This window comes from Pituophis catenifer, unplaced genomic scaffold, assembly GCF_029215685.1.
Source record: "Pituophis catenifer annectens isolate HBS135680 unplaced genomic scaffold, rPitCat1.0.hap2 SCAF_2, whole genome shotgun sequence".
NCBI lineage: Eukaryota > Metazoa > Chordata > Lepidosauria > Squamata > Colubridae > Pituophis > Pituophis catenifer.
In genome coordinates, this window is record NW_027256882.1 from 134,197,885 (window position 1) to 134,216,482 (window position 18,598).

General features: G+C 38.5%; 2 protein-coding genes across 2 annotated transcripts in view; one reads left to right on the forward strand and one right to left on the reverse strand.

Moving 5' to 3' along the window:
• TMEM104 (transmembrane protein 104) overlaps nucleotides 1-3,785 on the reverse strand; it is a 66,189-nt gene extending 62,404 nt beyond the window's left edge. The window contains exon 1 of the mRNA XM_070934640.1: nucleotides 3,698-3,785. The gene's annotated coding sequence lies outside the window, so the exon portion shown is untranslated. The remainder of the gene's footprint in view (nucleotides 1-3,697) is intronic.
• A 265-nt stretch (nucleotides 3,786-4,050) lies between these two features.
• Nucleotides 4,051-14,461, forward strand: NAT9 (N-acetyltransferase 9). Its single transcript, XM_070934641.1, has 7 exons — nucleotides 4,051-4,234; nucleotides 6,637-6,723; nucleotides 8,117-8,226; nucleotides 10,750-10,890; nucleotides 11,701-11,760; nucleotides 13,402-13,496; nucleotides 13,594-14,461. The coding sequence occupies exons 2-7, from the start codon at nucleotides 6,647-6,649 to the stop codon at nucleotides 13,735-13,737; spliced, it is 627 nt and encodes a 208-aa protein (XP_070790742.1). The 5' UTR covers nucleotides 4,051-4,234; nucleotides 6,637-6,646; the 3' UTR covers nucleotides 13,738-14,461.
• Nucleotides 14,462-18,598: the final 4,137 nt, after the last annotated feature.

The window sequence follows — 18,598 nt, forward strand, 5'->3', positions numbered from 1 at the left end:
GAATACAGTACATCAGTTGCAAATAAAGTCAGTCAATCAAACAGGAAGCTGCAAGAAACCTGTTGGACAAAACATTTTCTACACAATAAAGTATATTTACTGGATTTATAGCCCATCTTTCTGTTAACCAAGAAAGCACAAATGTGACTTTAAAATATCCATAGATATCTCCTTAATTTGATGGTTCCAAGATTCAACAGTATTCTCAATATTTCTGACCAAAGACATAAAAGATTTCATATAATAAATCCAAAGATCTTAAGGCAAAATACTGTTTTCCTTGTCAAAAGTCTTTTTTTTTTGCCTCAAATGCACGTTTAAAAACTTCCAAAACTTCTCAGAAATCAGACTGAAAGTTAATCCATCTTTTTTTGTTAATAGAGCATCCTGCCAAATAGGCACAGCTTATATGGGATATGATCAGATTTTCTTTTTAAAGTGTATTATTTATTCCCAGTCATCAGTTTTACATATTTCATAATGAAAATCTCTTTTGCCAATATTTTCATTCTGAAGTGTAGCCTAAGAAATATTTAATCGTTCCAGTTCTGAAATCCATTATAAATATTTTCCAACTTATAACAAAGATTATTTAACATCCTCAAAGTTACTAGAATCCCATTATCATACTCATTCTAATTATTGATCTTTCATCATTATTAAAACAAGTTTATCAATGATAGTGAGATTGCAATCATCACTACTATAATTATAACTATTGTAAGAATAAATGAGAAGTTATACTGTATTTCTCATAAAGAACAGGATTGAAATATCAGAGGAAAGTTGGCCAATGGTAGCACTAGTCATTTAACTCTGCTTTTATCCCGTTTTCTATCTTTGCAATAATGTTAATGCTAAAGTACTGCTATAAATTTCTTTAAGTTTTAATAATAAACAGGGATTACTTTCCACCTTTATTCAATAGGCTTACATGTTACTTTAGCTCTTGGGGAAAAATGTATTGGCTCTCCGATACCCTTTCTATCTACCTCTATCATGAACTAAGTAAGTAAGGCTATCATTTTTGGATTAGAAAAGGTAGGTTTAGAGACAGAATAGCATTAGGAGTCTGTGTTCAAGTTCAGATTCGGTGTATACTTCAACACACAAGCACAATAAAATAGATTCCCTGACCATCTTATTCTAAACACACTGATGTTCTCAACTTAGTCTCACTGCATGGAGAACAATAACATTTCTTGTGCTGGGTAATAAATTAGATATCTCATATATGTGTGTGTGTGAGAGAGAGAAAGAGAGAGAGATGGAGAGAGAGAGGGAGGGAGGGAGGGGGGGAGAGAGAGAGATTAGTAGACTGCTAGGCTATTCTTTCTTTCATTGTTTCTTAGGGTTGAGGACAACCCCAAGATATAACAGCTTGAAAGGGAATTTATCAGTCTGGAAATAAATCAGGAAGAGTGAATGAAGATTTAGGCTATTAGGAAGTAATGCCTTCTTTGAGCTCTCCTCCTAACGACTTTTTTATGCACTACTCAGCAGCATGCAAATCCCCCATACAGGTTTAAAATGCTACCCTTTAAAGCTAATAGGAAGAGAGGACAGAATTTATAACTGCTCTGGGAAAAGTAACTCTTGAGTGTATGCTTGCTAGTAGATTCTTATTGCATCAATTGTTCCTGTTTCAACTAGGCACACAAAATCCTGCATAGAACAGAGGTTGGACTAGACCTCTGAGCTTCCTTCTATCACTTATGATTCTATGTAAAACCGTTGATATGAGCTACTGGTTTATTATGATGGAATTTGGTATGGGAGAATGGGTTTTGTGTGACATAGGCTAGCCTCAGGATGCTTTTATTTTTCATTTGGCCAAGTCCATATTGTTTTGTTAGAATAATACAAAGTGTTTTGCAATTAGATGCTTCCAAGATACTTCTTCGACTCTGCAATCTAATCTATTTTCCAATACAAGTACTAAACCAAACTCATTCAACTATTAGGCAAAAGGCTTGCTTTTTAATCTAGAAATCTTGGTGGAAATGGGAATGGCCTACGACTGCTAGAGATATTTTTCAAAAAGCAGAATCTTACTCTTCATATTTACACCCAACTCATATACACACAGACTCCAATTTAAATACAAGGGTGTTCATGATAAACACCAATACTCTCTTCTTTTTGTGTACTTCATTTTTCCAAAAATGCTCCTCAAATTACAGTTATTTTTCTTCTATCAACAAAAATATTAAATGAAGAGTGTTCCCCAAAATAATCCTTTTTCATCCACATCTCTGAACTTAAAGCAGAAATAAACTAGCTGTCTTGCATCTACAATAGGTTTTATCTTTAAAAAACAAAATACTCATTTACCTCTTCTCTACTGACATCATCCATTCCATACAGGCTTTCTACAGCACTCAAAAGTCAGCTTTCAAAAAGTATGGTGGCATAGGTCACCTGACTCCCATGTGAAACTACATAATTTCAATTAAGCACAACTTTTGTCTTTTTAAAAACTGCTTCAACAACACATATACACAACGAATAAAAAGTGCAAGGTAGTAGACTTACGACAACTGAGCCCAAAATTTCTGTTCCTAAGTGAGACAGTTCTTAAGTGAATTTTGTCACATTTTATGATCTTTTTTGCTATAGTTGTTAAGTAATCCTTTGCAGTAGTTCCCTCAACAATTGTTAAGTGAATCTGGCTTTCCCATTGACTTTGCTTGCCAGAAGATTGCAAAAGCTGGTCACATGACTCCTAGACACTGTGACTGTCACAAATATTAGTCAGTTGCCAAGCATCTGAATTTTGATCATGTGACCATGGGGATGCTGCAACTATCATAAAGTGTGAAAAACAATCATAAGTCACTTTGGACAGTCACTAAATGAAGTGTTGTAAATCAAGGATTACCTGTACGGTACACATAGACCATCAGCTCCTGTTTTAAACACATTACCCCTTGATCATATGGAATAAAATTGGACAATCTTTCTATAACACTGACATAGAACCAATTCATAAATCAGTAATGAATTATCTTGAATCCAGGACTAACTACAGGGTGGGAGTCCAATTTTTTCCCACTTCATCCTATGCTCACTAAATCCATAATTATATATAACTATGTATATTGGGGGGGATCTAACTTTAGTAATGCAGTTCAGATTACAGAATATGGATTTGGGAAAGACAATACAGCATAAAAGATGTGACTAACTAGCACGTTAGTCCCTTTGCTTACTCTTTGCTTATTATACAGTATTGCACACCTTTTTCTAGATTACATCCTTCGGCGTACTTGGCGATCAAGTACGCCGAAGCGGACCTTTTCACCAGCTGTAAGCACAGACCTGCCCGTGCAGACGCGTGTCAGCCCCTGAAACGATGCTGACGACCGTCCTAACACGAAGTCACCCCCTCGATTTAGCAATGCCACGGAAACGCCCAACGCTGACTTCGGGGTACTTTATAGGCATCATCCTACACGGGCTCTTTCGAAAAGCATTTCGGGGTTGCAGTCCCTGCTGTTAGGAAGCCAAACGAAACCTCTGCCGGAGCTGGTTCGGGCATGCCACGTCCCTTAAGCTCGCCCAGCCGCGGTTTCCTCTTCCCATTCTGCCTCCCAGGGCTGCTGCTTCGCCCTGCCGCTTCCCGCCATCCCCCAAACCACCACGAAACGTCCTTCCTTATCGCTCTCTCTCTCAAAAAAAAAAAAAAAGGCTTTACCGGTAACAACCACAAGCCCAGCGAAACCCCAAGGCAGAGGCTTCACCCGCAACTCCAAGCCGGCTCCCCTCATGCTGCGCCCGGGGAAGCGAAGCCACGGACAGCGCATGCGCCACCCCGGCCAAAAGGGGCCCGCTTCAACCACTACAGAAAGCAACAACCGCGACTGTACAGCTGTCCGAATACGTCAATCGAGGAGGCGATTCGCGAGGCGGATTGAAGCTCCACGGCTACCGTAGCGGTCAATTTAAGGTAGGCGGGCCTTACGACTGCGCAAGCGTGGAGATCGAGGAATTATGAGATTGCGGGGGACACGCGCTGGTCTCCTGTTGCTTTTAAATGTGGCGGCAGTTGGTGCTGGCGTGGGCGACGGAGCGGGTGGGCTTTGTATCCTTTCGTGAGCTCTGTTGGCTATTTGCTCTCCTTCCTTCAGGAGCGTAGATATTAAAAGCCTAGCTCGAAGTACGATTAGGGAGGGAACGGTCGTCGAAACTCAGTGGGGCGATTTTTTTTTCTCTACAACTAAATAGTCAAGAGGTACGGTCGTCAGCACGGAAGTCTAACATTACAGTTGGCCAGTTTATGACTTAGATGATTCATTGATTGATGATGTGCCATCAAGTCAGCGACGACTCTTAGCGAACTTGTCTGAAATTGTATATAGGGCAGTGGTGAAATCCAGTTTTTTTTTTAACTACCGGCTCTGTGGGCGTGGCAGGGGAAGGATACTGCAAAATCTCCATTCCCTCCCCACTCCAGGGGGAAAATACTGCAAAATCCCCATTCTCTCCCCACTCCTCGGGGAAGGATATTGCAAATCTCCATTCCCACCTCACTCGGGGGCCCGCCAGAGGTGATATTTGCTGGTTCTCTGAACTACTCAAAATTTCCGTTACCGGTTCTCCAGAACCTGCTGGATTTCACCCCTGATATAGGGTCTCCTGATTGAGCAGGGGGTTGGACTAGAAGACCTCCAAGGTCCCTTCCAACTGTTATTCTGATTGAAACATCAAACACATCAGACAGATTTTCCCCACGAGGATGAGATGGATAATTGGATCTGTGATACATCTATACCTTAACAAAATCAGAATAGTGCAAGCCATGGCATTCCCCTATGACACTACATGGAAGCAAAAGTTGGACTTTGAAAATGCTGGTTAGGAAGAGTATTGACGGCTTTGAATTTTGGTGGAGGATACTCCTGAGAATACTGTGGACAGTCAAAAAAATAAATTAATGGATCGTTGAATGTCGAGATTCTCAGTCATCCAGATCCTGGTTGTCTCAAAGGTGCTTTTTTCAAGAGGCAACTGGACTTTCTGGTTTTTCTTTGAAGATGTTTCGCTTCTCATCCAAGAAACTTCTTCAGCTCTGACTTTCATTCCCCACCATCCAGTCAGAGCTGAAGAGGCTTCTTGGATGAGAAGCGCAATGTCTTCAAAGAAAAACCAGAAAGTCCAGCTGCCTCTTGAAAAAAGAACCTTTGGGACAATGGATCCTTGGGCAAATAATTCTCTGAGGTGCAAATGACAAGACTCAAGTTACCCTACTTCAGACACATGTAAAGACCCAAAACTTTGGGAAAAAGCTCTAATGTTGGAAAAGGTGGGGAAAAAAGGAAAGTGGACCAGCATTATGGTGGCAATGAGAGACCCGTTGGAAAATTTTAGAGAACCAGTAAGGGATCATCATGGAGAAAATTATGTGGTCACTAGGAGCCAGAAATGATTTTGTGCCTTGAGTGAGAAGTCTGGTTTGATTTGTTCGATGATCCATTGATTTGTTTACTTGGCTGCCCATAGAATATTGTCCAACACAAATGGCTCAAAAGCTTCAATACTCTTCTTATATTGCTTCTTCAACTTTCAAAATCAGAAACTGGAGGAGCTTATTTAACCAGCAGCTACAAAGTGCTATACAGACCTAAGTTTAGAGTTAGCTTGATCTTTTTTTCCCTTCTGACTTATTTTTTTCTACATCTAAAACCCTTCATAGTGGATTTTAATGAACCCTCAGCCTTCCAGTTGTTCTCCACATTACCTTCATACTCTTCCCATTCCTGATAAACTCATGACTCATCAGTGCTACATAAGCATTGGCATTTTCCATCCTACAAAATACCAGTAATCTATACTATTGTCCCTCTCATTTAGTCAACATGCTGTCTGTAAAGATGTAGATATTTGTTTTGTAAGGAAAAAGCGTGACAGCTTTAAAAAAACAAACTTTGTTATATCTATATCTTTTGACATCCCATATAGGGTTCAAAAAGGATTATGATCTTGGCTTATCAGAGGACAAACATACTGAGGCTTTAAAACAGCCTGACCTGTTTATCAAACAGTAGTGCATATGTGGTAGGGAAGAAGAAAATGAGTTTAGTCTTTATCAGCTTGCTTTTTAGCTTTCTGAGCTAAGTAGGGGGGAAATCTCTAAATAGGAAAAAACAATATAAAAAAGGATGGAAATATGATCAAAGATTTTTGGGCCAGAAAATTCCATATCCCTGATCACTATCCGGTGATACATTCATTCTTTTATGTGTTATATCTGGATATTGTATGTAAGTTTTAAAACTGTTTTCCAAAGAATGCTGTGGACACTGCCCTATCCAGATATTAGTTCATGGTTCTAGATCTTTATTTTGTTTAACATTAACTGGATTTTTAAGTGTTAAAAGTAGTTGAAAAAAATCAAAATGGAAATGAAATATTATAAATTGCCTTTTATAGCAGCCATAGAGAATACAGAACTATATTAGATTGGTTATTATAACATATTTTTGTCTCATGACTCATATAGGTACACATACCTTTGTATTTCATATATTTTTAATCAAGCATACTGTAATACAAATAAAATGTTCAGTAAATGTCTTGAGTTAATTATAATATTTTTTCTACTTAGATTTTATTTCTCATTTATTGTTGTTTCAGGATTCAGACTATGAAGATTAACCAAAACACTGTACTGCAGGGGAAGAGGGTAGCCCTAGTACCATACACGTCTGCTCATGTACCCAGGTATGCAATAAATAACTTAGTTTGGGGGGTGGGGTGCGGTGATGTTGATTTGAGAGCTCTGGTTTGAAAATATATTCATTTTACAAAGTTTATGTTTTCCATTCAAAGAAAAATATAAGTATAAACTAAGGAGTTTCAGACAGATGCAGCATGCATACACACTCTGAGTCATCTTATCCCCTTTAAATATAGATTGCTGTTTAGGCTAAGTAAACTATACTACATTCAGAGGTGTTTACTCCAAAATTAACGTACATTTAAGTTTCATCCTTGATCTTAAAATTTGGAGATTAGAATTAGAAGTAGTAACAATGAGAATTCTAACGTAGACATCTACATGTTTATTATATGCTGTTACAACAGATCTAAAAATCATTTCTGAATGGGGACCAGGCTTCCAACAATCAGAGGAAGATTCCATATTTTCCCTTTTGTGCAAGTTTTTCGCCATATGAAATCTCCCCCCCCACCCCCGCTTTCTTGTAAAAGTGAATGGCAACTGAGGATCAAAAGGGACTTAACCCAGTTCTTATGAAATGAACTCTGCATACTTGCTTAGTCTTTGCCCTAAATTGTATTACTTGCTAACTCTAGAGCAGTGATAAGAAACCCAAGGATCATATGCCAGGTTCAGCCATTAGCCCTGTTTTTTCCATAAGGTCATCCTGTGAAATCAACAAAATGCCAGTTTCCGTGATAAATGTTTATCGGGTGAGGGTTGGTGTTTTTTTTGTAAAAAGAAAAAGTACAGTGTTATATATTCAGTTTCTCTCCTCGTGATAGCTAGAAACCCACTTTCTAAGCATCAAGTACAGGTAGTCCTCAACTTACAAGCACAATTTAGCCCTAAATTTATGTTGTTTAGTGAGATAGTTGTTAAGTTAATTTTGCCTCATTTTATGACCTTTCTTGTCACAGTTATTAAGTAAAGCATTGCAGTTATTTTAGTGAATCTGGCTTCCCATTGATTTTGTTTATCAAAAGGTCGCAAAAGGGGATCACATGACCCCAGGACACTGCAACAGTCATAAATATGAGTCAGTTGCCAAGCATCTGAAATTTGATCACGTGACCATGGGGATGCTACCACGGTTGTAATTGTGAAAAACTATCATAAGTCACTTTTTCAGTGCCATTGTAAATTTGAACCATCACTAAATGAACTTGTAAATCGAGGACTATCTGTAAGTTCAACCTCTAACTGGAGGAAAGGGCTAGTGTGCAGAATTTGAGATGGCAGCTCTTAATCTGAATGGGGGCTATTAAAATGCCTATATGAGTTATATTGTATCACTAACACAAGTTCATCAAGCGGTGTACTTAACGCCATACCAGTTTATAGGGGATAATATTCTAAAGAAGCCTACTTACTTTTTCTCGATTTTCTGATTAGATACCATGAGTGGATGAAGTCTGAAGAACTACAGCGTCTGACTGCATCTGAACCACTAAGCCTTGAACAGGAATATGAGATGCAGTGCAGCTGGCGGGAAGATGCAGATAGTGAGATTTCTGAATATTTGGGAAGACCTGGAAATGGGTAGTCCACACATACGTTGGGTGGTTCATTTCACAAATGTTATTTATCTGTGAAACTTAAATACCACCATCTTGCCTAGGTAGCTTACAACCGATAAAAGCACCAAGATAAAATATTAAAACAATAAATATTGACACTAAAATTGACTTTAAAATGAACAAAGATGGCAAGGAAGGGAGCAAGATACACACAGAGAAGAGGTGGGGTCTCATTTCAGTCTGTTAACCACCTCAGTATGACACACCCCCATGACAAGCCCCACACATAGTTCAAAGTGGCATTTTTAGACCATTACTACTAAATGTTACAGTTTAAAATTTGCAATTTCATAATTTTCACTTCTGGAAACGCTTTTTATTGTAACTCAGTTCAATCATGATCAAACACAAAGGGATATTGTAATATAATAGAAAATCTGATTTAAATGTTTATGTATATTATGGGGCATTCTATTGTACTCAATGAAAGGTTTCTGAAGGAATACAAATTAATTGGTGGTTCTAGTCTTTTCAGCTTTTTTTATACCCTTCTATATCATTTGCTTGGATTACCATTAGGAGACATCAGTGGTGGGTTGCCCCCGGTTCGCACGGGTTCTATAGAACCGGTAGCAACACCGGCGAGAGGTTCCACCCACCGACTCCGACATCATCAGAACACTTCTGTGCATGCGCAGAAGCTTCTGTGCATGTGCAGAAGAGTGCGCACACATGCTCGCTTCGCTTGCGCGCACACGCGGCTCCATTACGAACCGGTAGTAAAGATAAGTAGAATCCCCACCCAGGGGTGAAATGCTCCTGGTTCGGACCGGATCGCCTGATCCGGTAGCGATGGCGGGTGGTTTGGAGAACCGGTAGCAAAAATCCTTGCGCCCCCCGCCCCACCATGCTCAGCTGAGTCGCACGATCATCAGAGGCTTTTTTTTTTACTTTTAAAAGCATTTTTTCTACAACCTCTTCCAACGAAAAAATGCTTTTAAAAGTTAAAAAAAAAAAGCCTCTGATGATCGCACAGCTCAGCTGGGATCCTCAGAGACTTTTCAAAGCATTTTTTTCTGCAACCTCTTGGCCGAAGAGATGGTTAAAAAAATGCTTTGAAAAGTCTCTGATGATCCCAGCTGAGTTGCCTGATCACCAGAGGCTTTTCAAAGCATTAGAAAAAATGCTTTGAAAAGTTAAAAAAAAAAAAAGTTGGCCACGCCTACCCAGTCACATTATCCCACCACCACCAAGCCATGCCCACAAAACCGGTAGTAACACATTTTACATTTCACCCCTGCCCCCACCCTGGAAGACATATTAATATTGATTCCAGTTCTTCCAGGAAGAATAGTCTCAAAATGAGATGCTAAGAAAATTCTATTTTACCACAGCATTGTTAGTCAGCATTAATCTGTGAACACGCTTCTATCTTCCATGTTTAACATTTCCCTGAAATCCTTCAAGGAAGTAATCCTGAAGTTCCATGCAATCATCATGAGAATCTCTTTACTATTTCTACATACCTACTTATTCCAGGATGGCCCTAGAATTTGTGTTTCAGGATTTGAAAGCACTTTTGGGTAAATGTAGGAGAACAAGACAATGGAGTTAAAGTTTGGAAAATCAAATGTTTTTATGGAGATCTACAATTCTTAATTTTGAAACTAGCAGTTCGAAAGCACGTAAAAAATGCAAGTAGAAAAATAGGGACCACCTTTGGTGGGAAGGTAACAGCGTTCTGTGTGCCTTTGGTGCTTAGTCATGCTGGCCACATGACCACGGATTCGTCTTCGGACAGCGCTGGCTCTTCAGCTTTGAAATGGAGATGAGCACTGCCCCCTAGAGTCGGGAACGACTAGCACATGTGCGAGAGGAACCTTTACCTTTACAACTCTTAAATGAGGTTGTACGCCTGTCAAAAACCCAAATGTGCAACCTGATGGCATTCAGGATAGACTTTTATTACACAATATATATGGTGTTATGTATTTAGAAAGAGATCTTTACTGCTCAGACATGAAACAAACATCTCTTTCAAATTTTTGTGGTGAGTGAAATTGGAATCTGCAGGCTGGAAATGCTTTCTGTAATATTGCACAATCGTGGAATGAGTTGCCATTGGGAGTCTGTCAGACTTTCTTTCGAAAAGTTGTATTTGGCTTTTTAACATTAGTTTTATTAAGCTACAATGTCTTAAATTTTATTGTTAAGACCAGATATTTATTTTTTTATCTGATGCCAATTGATTTCAGTATTTCAGAAAAATACTATAAATTGCCTTTAGAAGATATATATTTATGTAAAGTGAGAAATCTTTAATTAAGTTTTCTGTGTCTGCAGAATGTGAAGTGGAGTGCTGGTAAGAGAGTAGAATAGTGGCCAAAGCTAGGTAATATTGCTTCTAGTAATCATGTATATGATTGATTACCTTGATTTTATGTGTTATGTTTCTTTCAGAGATTCATCATAATCTTTTTTTCATTCTTCTTGTCTTACATTTCCCAGAATGCACATTTATAATACTTGATGCTGAAAAGTGGTCTAGCCAGAAAGCCACAGAAGAAGACTGTATGGTGGGAGATGTGAACTTGTTCCTTACCAATTCTGAAGATCCAACAGTGGGAGAGATAGAAATCATGATTGCAGGTCATCTAATTTGTTTCATATCTTCCAGTATTTATTTTGTTACTATATCATTTTTCTTCCAAGCAGAGCCAAGGAGATTTACACGACCAAAAAAAAAAGGGTGGGGGGAGATGAATCTTAAATGCAACAATCAAAGGCAACAGTGCTTAATAATAATAATAAAAAATAAAATCAGCTCTCATTTTTTAAAAATCAAAAAACTTAAATCACAGACATGTTTAAAGGGAGTGTATTTTCACAAATGCTTCAGCACACAAGGATATCTTCAACTATTTTATTGACCCAAATTCCTTTCAGGGGATAGTTTCATTATTTCGCTACTGCCAATGAGAAAGCTGTACTCCTGGCATCATATTGTAAGCCCAACTCATTGGGGCCTCCCAAATAAAACTTAGTGCAGAAGTTGGATTATATTGGTGGAAAAAATTCTCTCAAATACTCCTTTACATCTTGGAATAATCTTTAAGTTTATAGCAACATGCCTTTGCATCTGAAACCTACCAGAATCAAACTGAGTATATGTAGTCATTTATGAGAGAAAGAGAGATGTTTGAAAGAATGGCTTTCAAATATTTTTTAGCAGGCCAGTGAAGGTTGTCTAGACGGTATTGTTAATGTTTTGAACCTATAGGATACATCTTGATGAACAGGGTTAGATATAGAATGAGATAGCTTCCCCCCACTCCTTTTTTCTTTGCCAATCTCATGCTTTCTAAAAATAAGTTTTGTGTAATACCAAATCTTGTAAAATGTAGGAAGAATTATATAATTTTCCTAAAAAGAGACTTTGGCACCTGTTCCCTCTTTCAGAGCCCAGCTACCGTGGCAGAGGGTTTGGCAAGGAGGCCACTCTCATCATGATATTTTATGGTAAGAATGCCTGACATAGAATGTGCAAAATCTGATTTTTAGTTGTTACAATGTGAGAGGAACAGAATGAGCAAAGAAATTAAGGAATTTGTATGGTCAAAGAGGATACCCAACAGAACAGATTTTCTGACAGAGCATATTAACAGTTGAGCAAAAGATTTAATGTTGGGAGAATGGGAAATTGTTTCCATATCAATTGTTTCCTTTACTTCAGATCTGTGTGTGATTTCTGTTCAACTTCTTTGTGTCTTAAAAATGCCAAAATTCAATTCAATTGTTTTGAATTGGTGTGGTGTGTTTACATTCCAGTAGATGTTGAATTTTAGCTTCAAATATGTAAAGTACTTTATGAATGAGTATTGTTTATTTAGATTTAGATTTAGAATAACTTTATTGTCACTTTAAATGTACACTAATTGGCATACATTAAAATGAAATTTCATTGCATACAGCTCGCAAAGGGTCACCACCTCCAGTATACACTACATAAGCATGACAATAAACAAACAAACAAACAAACATATACTCTCTTATATGACACAGAGAAACAGCATAGTCTAGTTCGAATGTATACATGTACATGGTGAGAAAAATGAATCTTCTGAGTTTACCAGACGGGATCAAAGCTGTTACAGAAACCTCCTCCCAGAGAGGAGCAATAGAAACAAACCGTAAAGTGGGTGTGTGTGGTCTCTAACGATGCTTTGAGCTCTAAGCACATAGCACTTATAAGCAGTATCCTGAATAAGGGGAAGCGAGCTTCCTATAATCTTGGCTGTCCTTACCATTCTCTGAATGGACTTTCTATCTGAGGCACTGCTGCCACCAAACCAAACAGTGATGCAGTTTGTTAAAACACTCTCAATCGTGCCTCTGTAAAAAGTGGCCAGGACAGAAGGCGAAAGATGTGCTCTCCTCATCCGATGCAGGAAATGCATACGCTGGTTTGCACGCTTCACTAAGGATGATGTGTGGAGAGTCCAATTCAGATTGTTAGTTATCTGCACCCCCGGATACTTAATACTGTTGACCACATCTGCAGCTGCATCCTTGATACTGAGTGGAATATGACTATGCCAGCTCTTTCTAAAATCTACAATGATCTCCTTTGTTTTATTAGCCTTTAGAACCAGGTTACTTTTATTGCACCAGTCCACCAGAGCCTTCACCTCTTGCCTATAATCATCTTCATTGTCATCCCGGATAAGACCCGCCACTGCTGTGTCATCCGCATACTTCACAATTTGATTCGTAGCAGATTTGGCACAGCAGTCATGGGTCATCAAGGTGAACAGTAGTGGACTCAAGACACAGCCCTGTGGGGAACCCGTACTCAAGGAGATGGAGTTGGAAACTTTTCTTCCAACTCGCACAATATATATATATATTAAAAACAATAACATTTCAATTTATCTTTAACAGTAGGAACATTATAAGCATACCTTTAGTTAGCTAGCAGAACCATATCAAATTACTTATCTGTGTAAGATGGTACTGTTTCTAAGGAGTCAGTGGATCCACTTGGAGGTGCCATGAATTCAGCATAGGAATGTTTACATGCAAAGTTTGTGTTCTACCATTAGTCTGTAATCATTCCTTTTCCAAGTAAAGCTCTATCTTCCTTATTATCTTGGTCTATAGGAATTACGCATCTTGGACTCGCCACTTTTGAGGCAAAAATTAAATTGGAAAATGAAACCAGTATTGGCATGTTCAAAAAAATTCATTTTAAAGAGGTATAGTAACTAGAAGCTCTCCTATTGTATGTCGAGTTGATATTAAAGTGTGTTTGTTTCAGCATTTAAAGATAACTTTATCTTCCATATTACCTAGGTGGGAATAAATAGTACCTTCCAAGAAGTGACACTGAAACTGATTATGGACGAACAGGAGAAACGGTGGCTTCTTGAGCAAACTAATGGAGTGATTGAAACAAAATACATTGCCATGAAACTACATCACAATTGTGACAGCTGAGAAGCTATGCTCAATTTGTCTCAAATTTAGAAAAATGGCTTTTTATTGTCCAAAATTGGAAATCGTATCCCGAATCCATGGCACTAGTTCTTGCTGAAGAAGAAAATGAAGTGTGACCTCTGCCTTGTTATTGCCTTAGGTACTTTTTTTCTAAGGATATAAACCTCTAGGATAGTTACAATAAACTGCCTCATCTTTGTGAGAAAAAAGAATTTTCAGCTGAAAACTCATTCAGTTTGAACTGAGTTTGATCAACAGCTGCTGTCACAATATGTCCTGGACTTTTTTACTGTTTAATTCAGTACAAATAGGAAAGTATGACTGAGCTGCATTTTGAGGCAAAGAACTCAAGGATGATGTTACAAATAGGTCGAGAGTGCTGTCACTATAATGGATACATTTTACTAAAAACCCTAACTTACCTTCTAAGATGTTTTCCAACTTCCCAGTCTACAACACAGTGTTTGGATTTCCTACTGGCATCAGTAGGAAACACGGCAAGTTTAAAAAAAAATAATGGGATAGACCAGCTAATGCTAATGAAGAGAGCTGGCTCTGCCTGCCTGTATATAAATGTTTTATGGGTATTATACATTATGATGGTCCCATATCTGTACATCTCCATTAGGGAATCAATCATCCATCAATTCCATTTGTGTTACATTTAAGTCCTCCTTCAGAGTGATTTCTCAAACATCCAGTGGAACTTGTTCTTTTTCTATAATTCCAATAAAACATACTTTGTCCATTTTTTCATTAAGTTCATTTTGTGAAGAAGCTTATTTAAAAAAAATCAGATAATTGATGTCTGCTCCATTTTTTTATCCTCTAGCTCCTCCTCCTGACCAATTTTCAAGATCGTATCATAAAAATACAAAGGGATCATTGTTTTCCCATGAGATTTTTGTTTTAATGAATTCAAGGCTATAATTCCAAATCCCTCTGGCCACTGAATCTATTGCTAACTTTTTCTAATCTATAAAGCACCCTTTTGCAAATAGGCTAAAAATATCATATTTGCAATATTTTTAAAATCAAAAATGCTATCTTCGAAGGAGGAGGGAACACAGGAATATAGTAAAACCATGCTTGTAAGCTCCATTTTGTATAAGAGATGGATCAGCATTCATAATTCGGGGGGGGGGGGGAGACTTCATTTGTCAACATTATTGCATAAAGCTGAACCGTCAACCTGTTTAATATTTGTGCTTCTAATTGTTTGTCTTTTTACATTTTATTAATGATAACCACAATGACAGATGATCCCTTTAAAAAGCAGGCAATTCAATAGATCTGGGTATATTGGTTTTCAGTCCCGGTTCCAAGTACCTCAACATAAATTGCTAAACTGTTGCCTGGAAATATAAAGTACAAAATAATAAATAAATAATAAAAATAGCAGAGATTAGTTTTGGCAGAGTGTTCATATGTCTGATGGTCTGGAGTGTGCTTCTACTATACTGTTTTGTCCTCACCTTCAAAGTGGTGACAATCGGCATCAAGCTTCTGAACTAGAGGCTTGCCTCTTTGTAGAAGCTGGTGAAAGCAAAACAATCCGGCTGATAACAAATGAATAACACATTTGGCAAAGTGATGTCAGCAAAGTGCAAGACAGCAACAATTAACAAAAAGGGCCAGAAGTAGTCAGAAGCTATTGTGGCTCTGTTCTTGATGAGATGTGAATGAAAGATTTAGTAATATGAAAGTCCACTGATTTGTAGGGAGAAAACAGCAAATGGCCTCCAATCCAGGGGTGAAATGCTTCCGGTTTGGACCGGATTACCCGATCTGGTAGTGATGACAGCAAATGGTTTGGAGAACTGGTAGCAAAAATCCCTGCCCCCCTCCATGCCCAGCTGAGCCGCACGATCATTAGGGGCTTTTTTTTTTTTTTTACTTTTAAAGGCATTTTTCTAAAACCCCTTCAGCCGAAGAGGTTGTAGAAAAAATGCTTTTAAAAGTAAAAAAAAAAAAAAAAAAAAAGTTGGCCATGCCCACCCAGTCACATTACCCCCACCACCAAGCCACGCCCACAGAACCGGTAGTAACAAATTTTATATTTCACCACCACTCCATAGAATTAGGCACTGCTTTATATAGAATTAGGTAACAATGCAGTTCTTTGCACATACACTCAGATCTAGTTATAACTCTTACTGTAGAGCATACTTCTGGGTACCTATGCAGCAAATTTCAGCATTAAATATATTTCCTCTGGATGAAATGCTGCTCAATCAAGGCAATAAGCACCATATTCTAAGCTTCATTGATCAATTGTTAGTCGTGAAAGTGTCAATGGAAGATGGATTTTCCTTTTATCTGGTCAATGACGTTTTTCTGTTATTACTTTCTCATCAGGAAAGCAATAACATCTGTTGCTTCTATGCCATGATTCTCCACTCTTCCATGTTTTCATAAGACTCCTATAAGAAAGCTAATCCTAGGGAAGAATAATTGGTCAAGACTCCGTGAACTTCATGGCTGAGCAAGTGTATGGGCCAGCTTTACCCATGTGAAATTGACTTTTAATCATTAGTCCACAACCCATTGATCTGGGCCTTCAGCCTCTTCAAAGAGTTCATTAGGTGTCTCATTTATGATTAATCATCTGTGAGGATTGGGAGTTGGAGGCACCATGTTATATGGTCTATTCTATCTGAGTCCAAGCAGTGGCAACTAAGATATGTGGGTCTTCGAATACTGTTTTGGAGTGTCCCAGGGTTCAACCTTTTAGAGAAATGCCAGCCTTGACTGACAAAGGTCTGCCCTTCAGACAGAACAGATATGCAATCTGGGGAGTCCTCCTGGACTTGCAACTCCTGCTGAAAGAGCATGGTGGAAGCCAAAACCAAAACAGCCTTTGCCCGGTTTCTGATGGCGTGCCAATTGCAGCCTTAAGTGGAATAGGATACACTGAGGACAATCACCTTTGACATCTCTTTCCTTTTTTATTTTTTATTTCTGTAAACACATTTACATGTACAGCCATTTATCCATCATTTTTCTTTCTTTCTTTTTTTAAATTTGTAATTTTATTAGAACACATATTGGACATTTACACAACATACAACATATAAATAACTTATCATATTTAAGCATTGTTTCTTAGTGGTCTTCCAGTTACTACTTTATTCTTCTTCCTCTTTATCTTAATCTATTACTCCATCTTCTTCCCCTCCTTTTCCTTCCCCCCTCTTTTTTTCCTTTTTCCCCTATAGAGAACTATACATTTTAGTTATCTCTTTACTATTATACATTTCTACCTTCATATTATATACATTTTTATTCCACTCCGCACATATGATACATCTCTATTTTGTACTTCTATTTTTCTCTCCTAATAGTTATTGTTCTTTATTGTTAGTCTTAAACCAATTATACCATTTATTCCATATTCTATAATATTCTCTCTTCTTTTTCCTTAATTTATTTTGTTAATCTGTCCATCTCAGTGCATTCTAAGATCTTATCTATTAGTTCTTCCTCCGTTGGGGTTCTTTCCTGTTTCCAGTCTTTTGCATACGTTATTCATGCTGCTGTTAAGATGTGTAGCACCAAATATTTTATTTCTTTGGAATATAGTTTTGTAAAAATTCCTAACAAGAATGTTTCTGGCTTCTTTTCTATTTGTTGTTCTGTTATTTGTTCTATCCATTTCTTAATATTTGACAAGGGGGTTAGGCAGGGATGTATTCTGGCACCCCTTCTCTTCAATTTATATATCAGTGACTGGAGAAAGGCATTTTCGGATCACATGGTCTACATCCATGCCCCTAGATTAGCTGATTATAGATGTCCACTCCTGCTCTACGCTGACGATGCCGCAATACTTTTATTTTCCCGGGTGGGCCTACTTAGAGCCTTAAAAATCCTTTCTGCCTATTGCTCTGCTAATCAACTGCATATAAACCACTCTAAGTCTAAAATCATGATTTTTGCAAGAAGCAGGAAAATCTATCAATGGAACCTTGATGGCATCCCAGTGGAACAGGTCCACGGATTCCAATATCTAGGTATCCTTTTTCAATCCAATACCAAGTGGCCTGCGCAGGTTAAGTCCCTCTGTAATAAGGCTCCACCCATGCCCTCCTGCACTTTTCTCATACTGAGGGAGCTCATCACATCCCCTCAGCATTAAAAGTCTACAGGGCAAAGGTGATAGCTGCTATCACCTATGGCGCCTCCCTCTGGGTCCAATCCAACATTTCTTCTCTTGAGTCTGTTCACAGCCAGTTCCTACGCCGTCTGATGGGAGTCCCCCCCCCCCCCCCCCGCGTAAGTAACACCGCAATTCGTTTGGAACTGGGCATATCCTCACTTGCAACAATCTTGTGGAAACGTGCAATTGGCTATTGGTTGTCCCTGTGGACCAGACTCCCAGGCTATTACCTAGGCCAATGCCTATGGCGGGACCCTTTTCATAGTCTCTGGGCCCGTAATATCCATACAAAACTTTTGAAGATCGGAATTTCCCCCATCGAAGCTTTTATTCTAGGCCCTGATGCTGCCAAATCATTGATCTTTCAACGGCTGGATGACATTAATAGACAACTAAATCTGGCACACGGATTGGGAACATGCTCACCATTTTCCCTTGGTATTGTTCCCTCGTCTCACCCTCCACCTTACCTCTCCGCGTTACACTCTATCAAACACAGGCTCGCATTTATGAAGGCATGATTTAATGTGATCCCCTCGAATGTCTTCGACAGTAGGCTTTCAGGGGGGGTAAAATCCATCCATTGTACATGTGACGGCTGATCCCCGGAATCCCTGTTCAATATTACATTCGTATGTCCCCACTACCGGGATATAAGATCAAGACTCATTTCTCCTATTTCCCAGAGATTCCCTGGTTCAC

What these genes read in the sequence shown, in the direction of transcription:
- NAT9 (XM_070934641.1), top strand. Translation starts at nt 6,647, where the DNA reads ATGAAGATTAACCAAAACACTGTACTGCAGGGGAAGAGGGTAGCCCTA. An exon ending in CTGGCGGGAAGATGCAGATA is followed by an intron (nt 8,227 to 10,749) that starts GTGAGATTTCTG and finishes TACATTTCCCAG; the next exon opens with AATGCACATTTATAATACTT. An exon ending in GATAGAAATCATGATTGCAG is followed by an intron (nt 10,891 to 11,700) that starts GTCATCTAATTT and finishes TCCCTCTTTCAG; the next exon opens with AGCCCAGCTACCGTGGCAGA.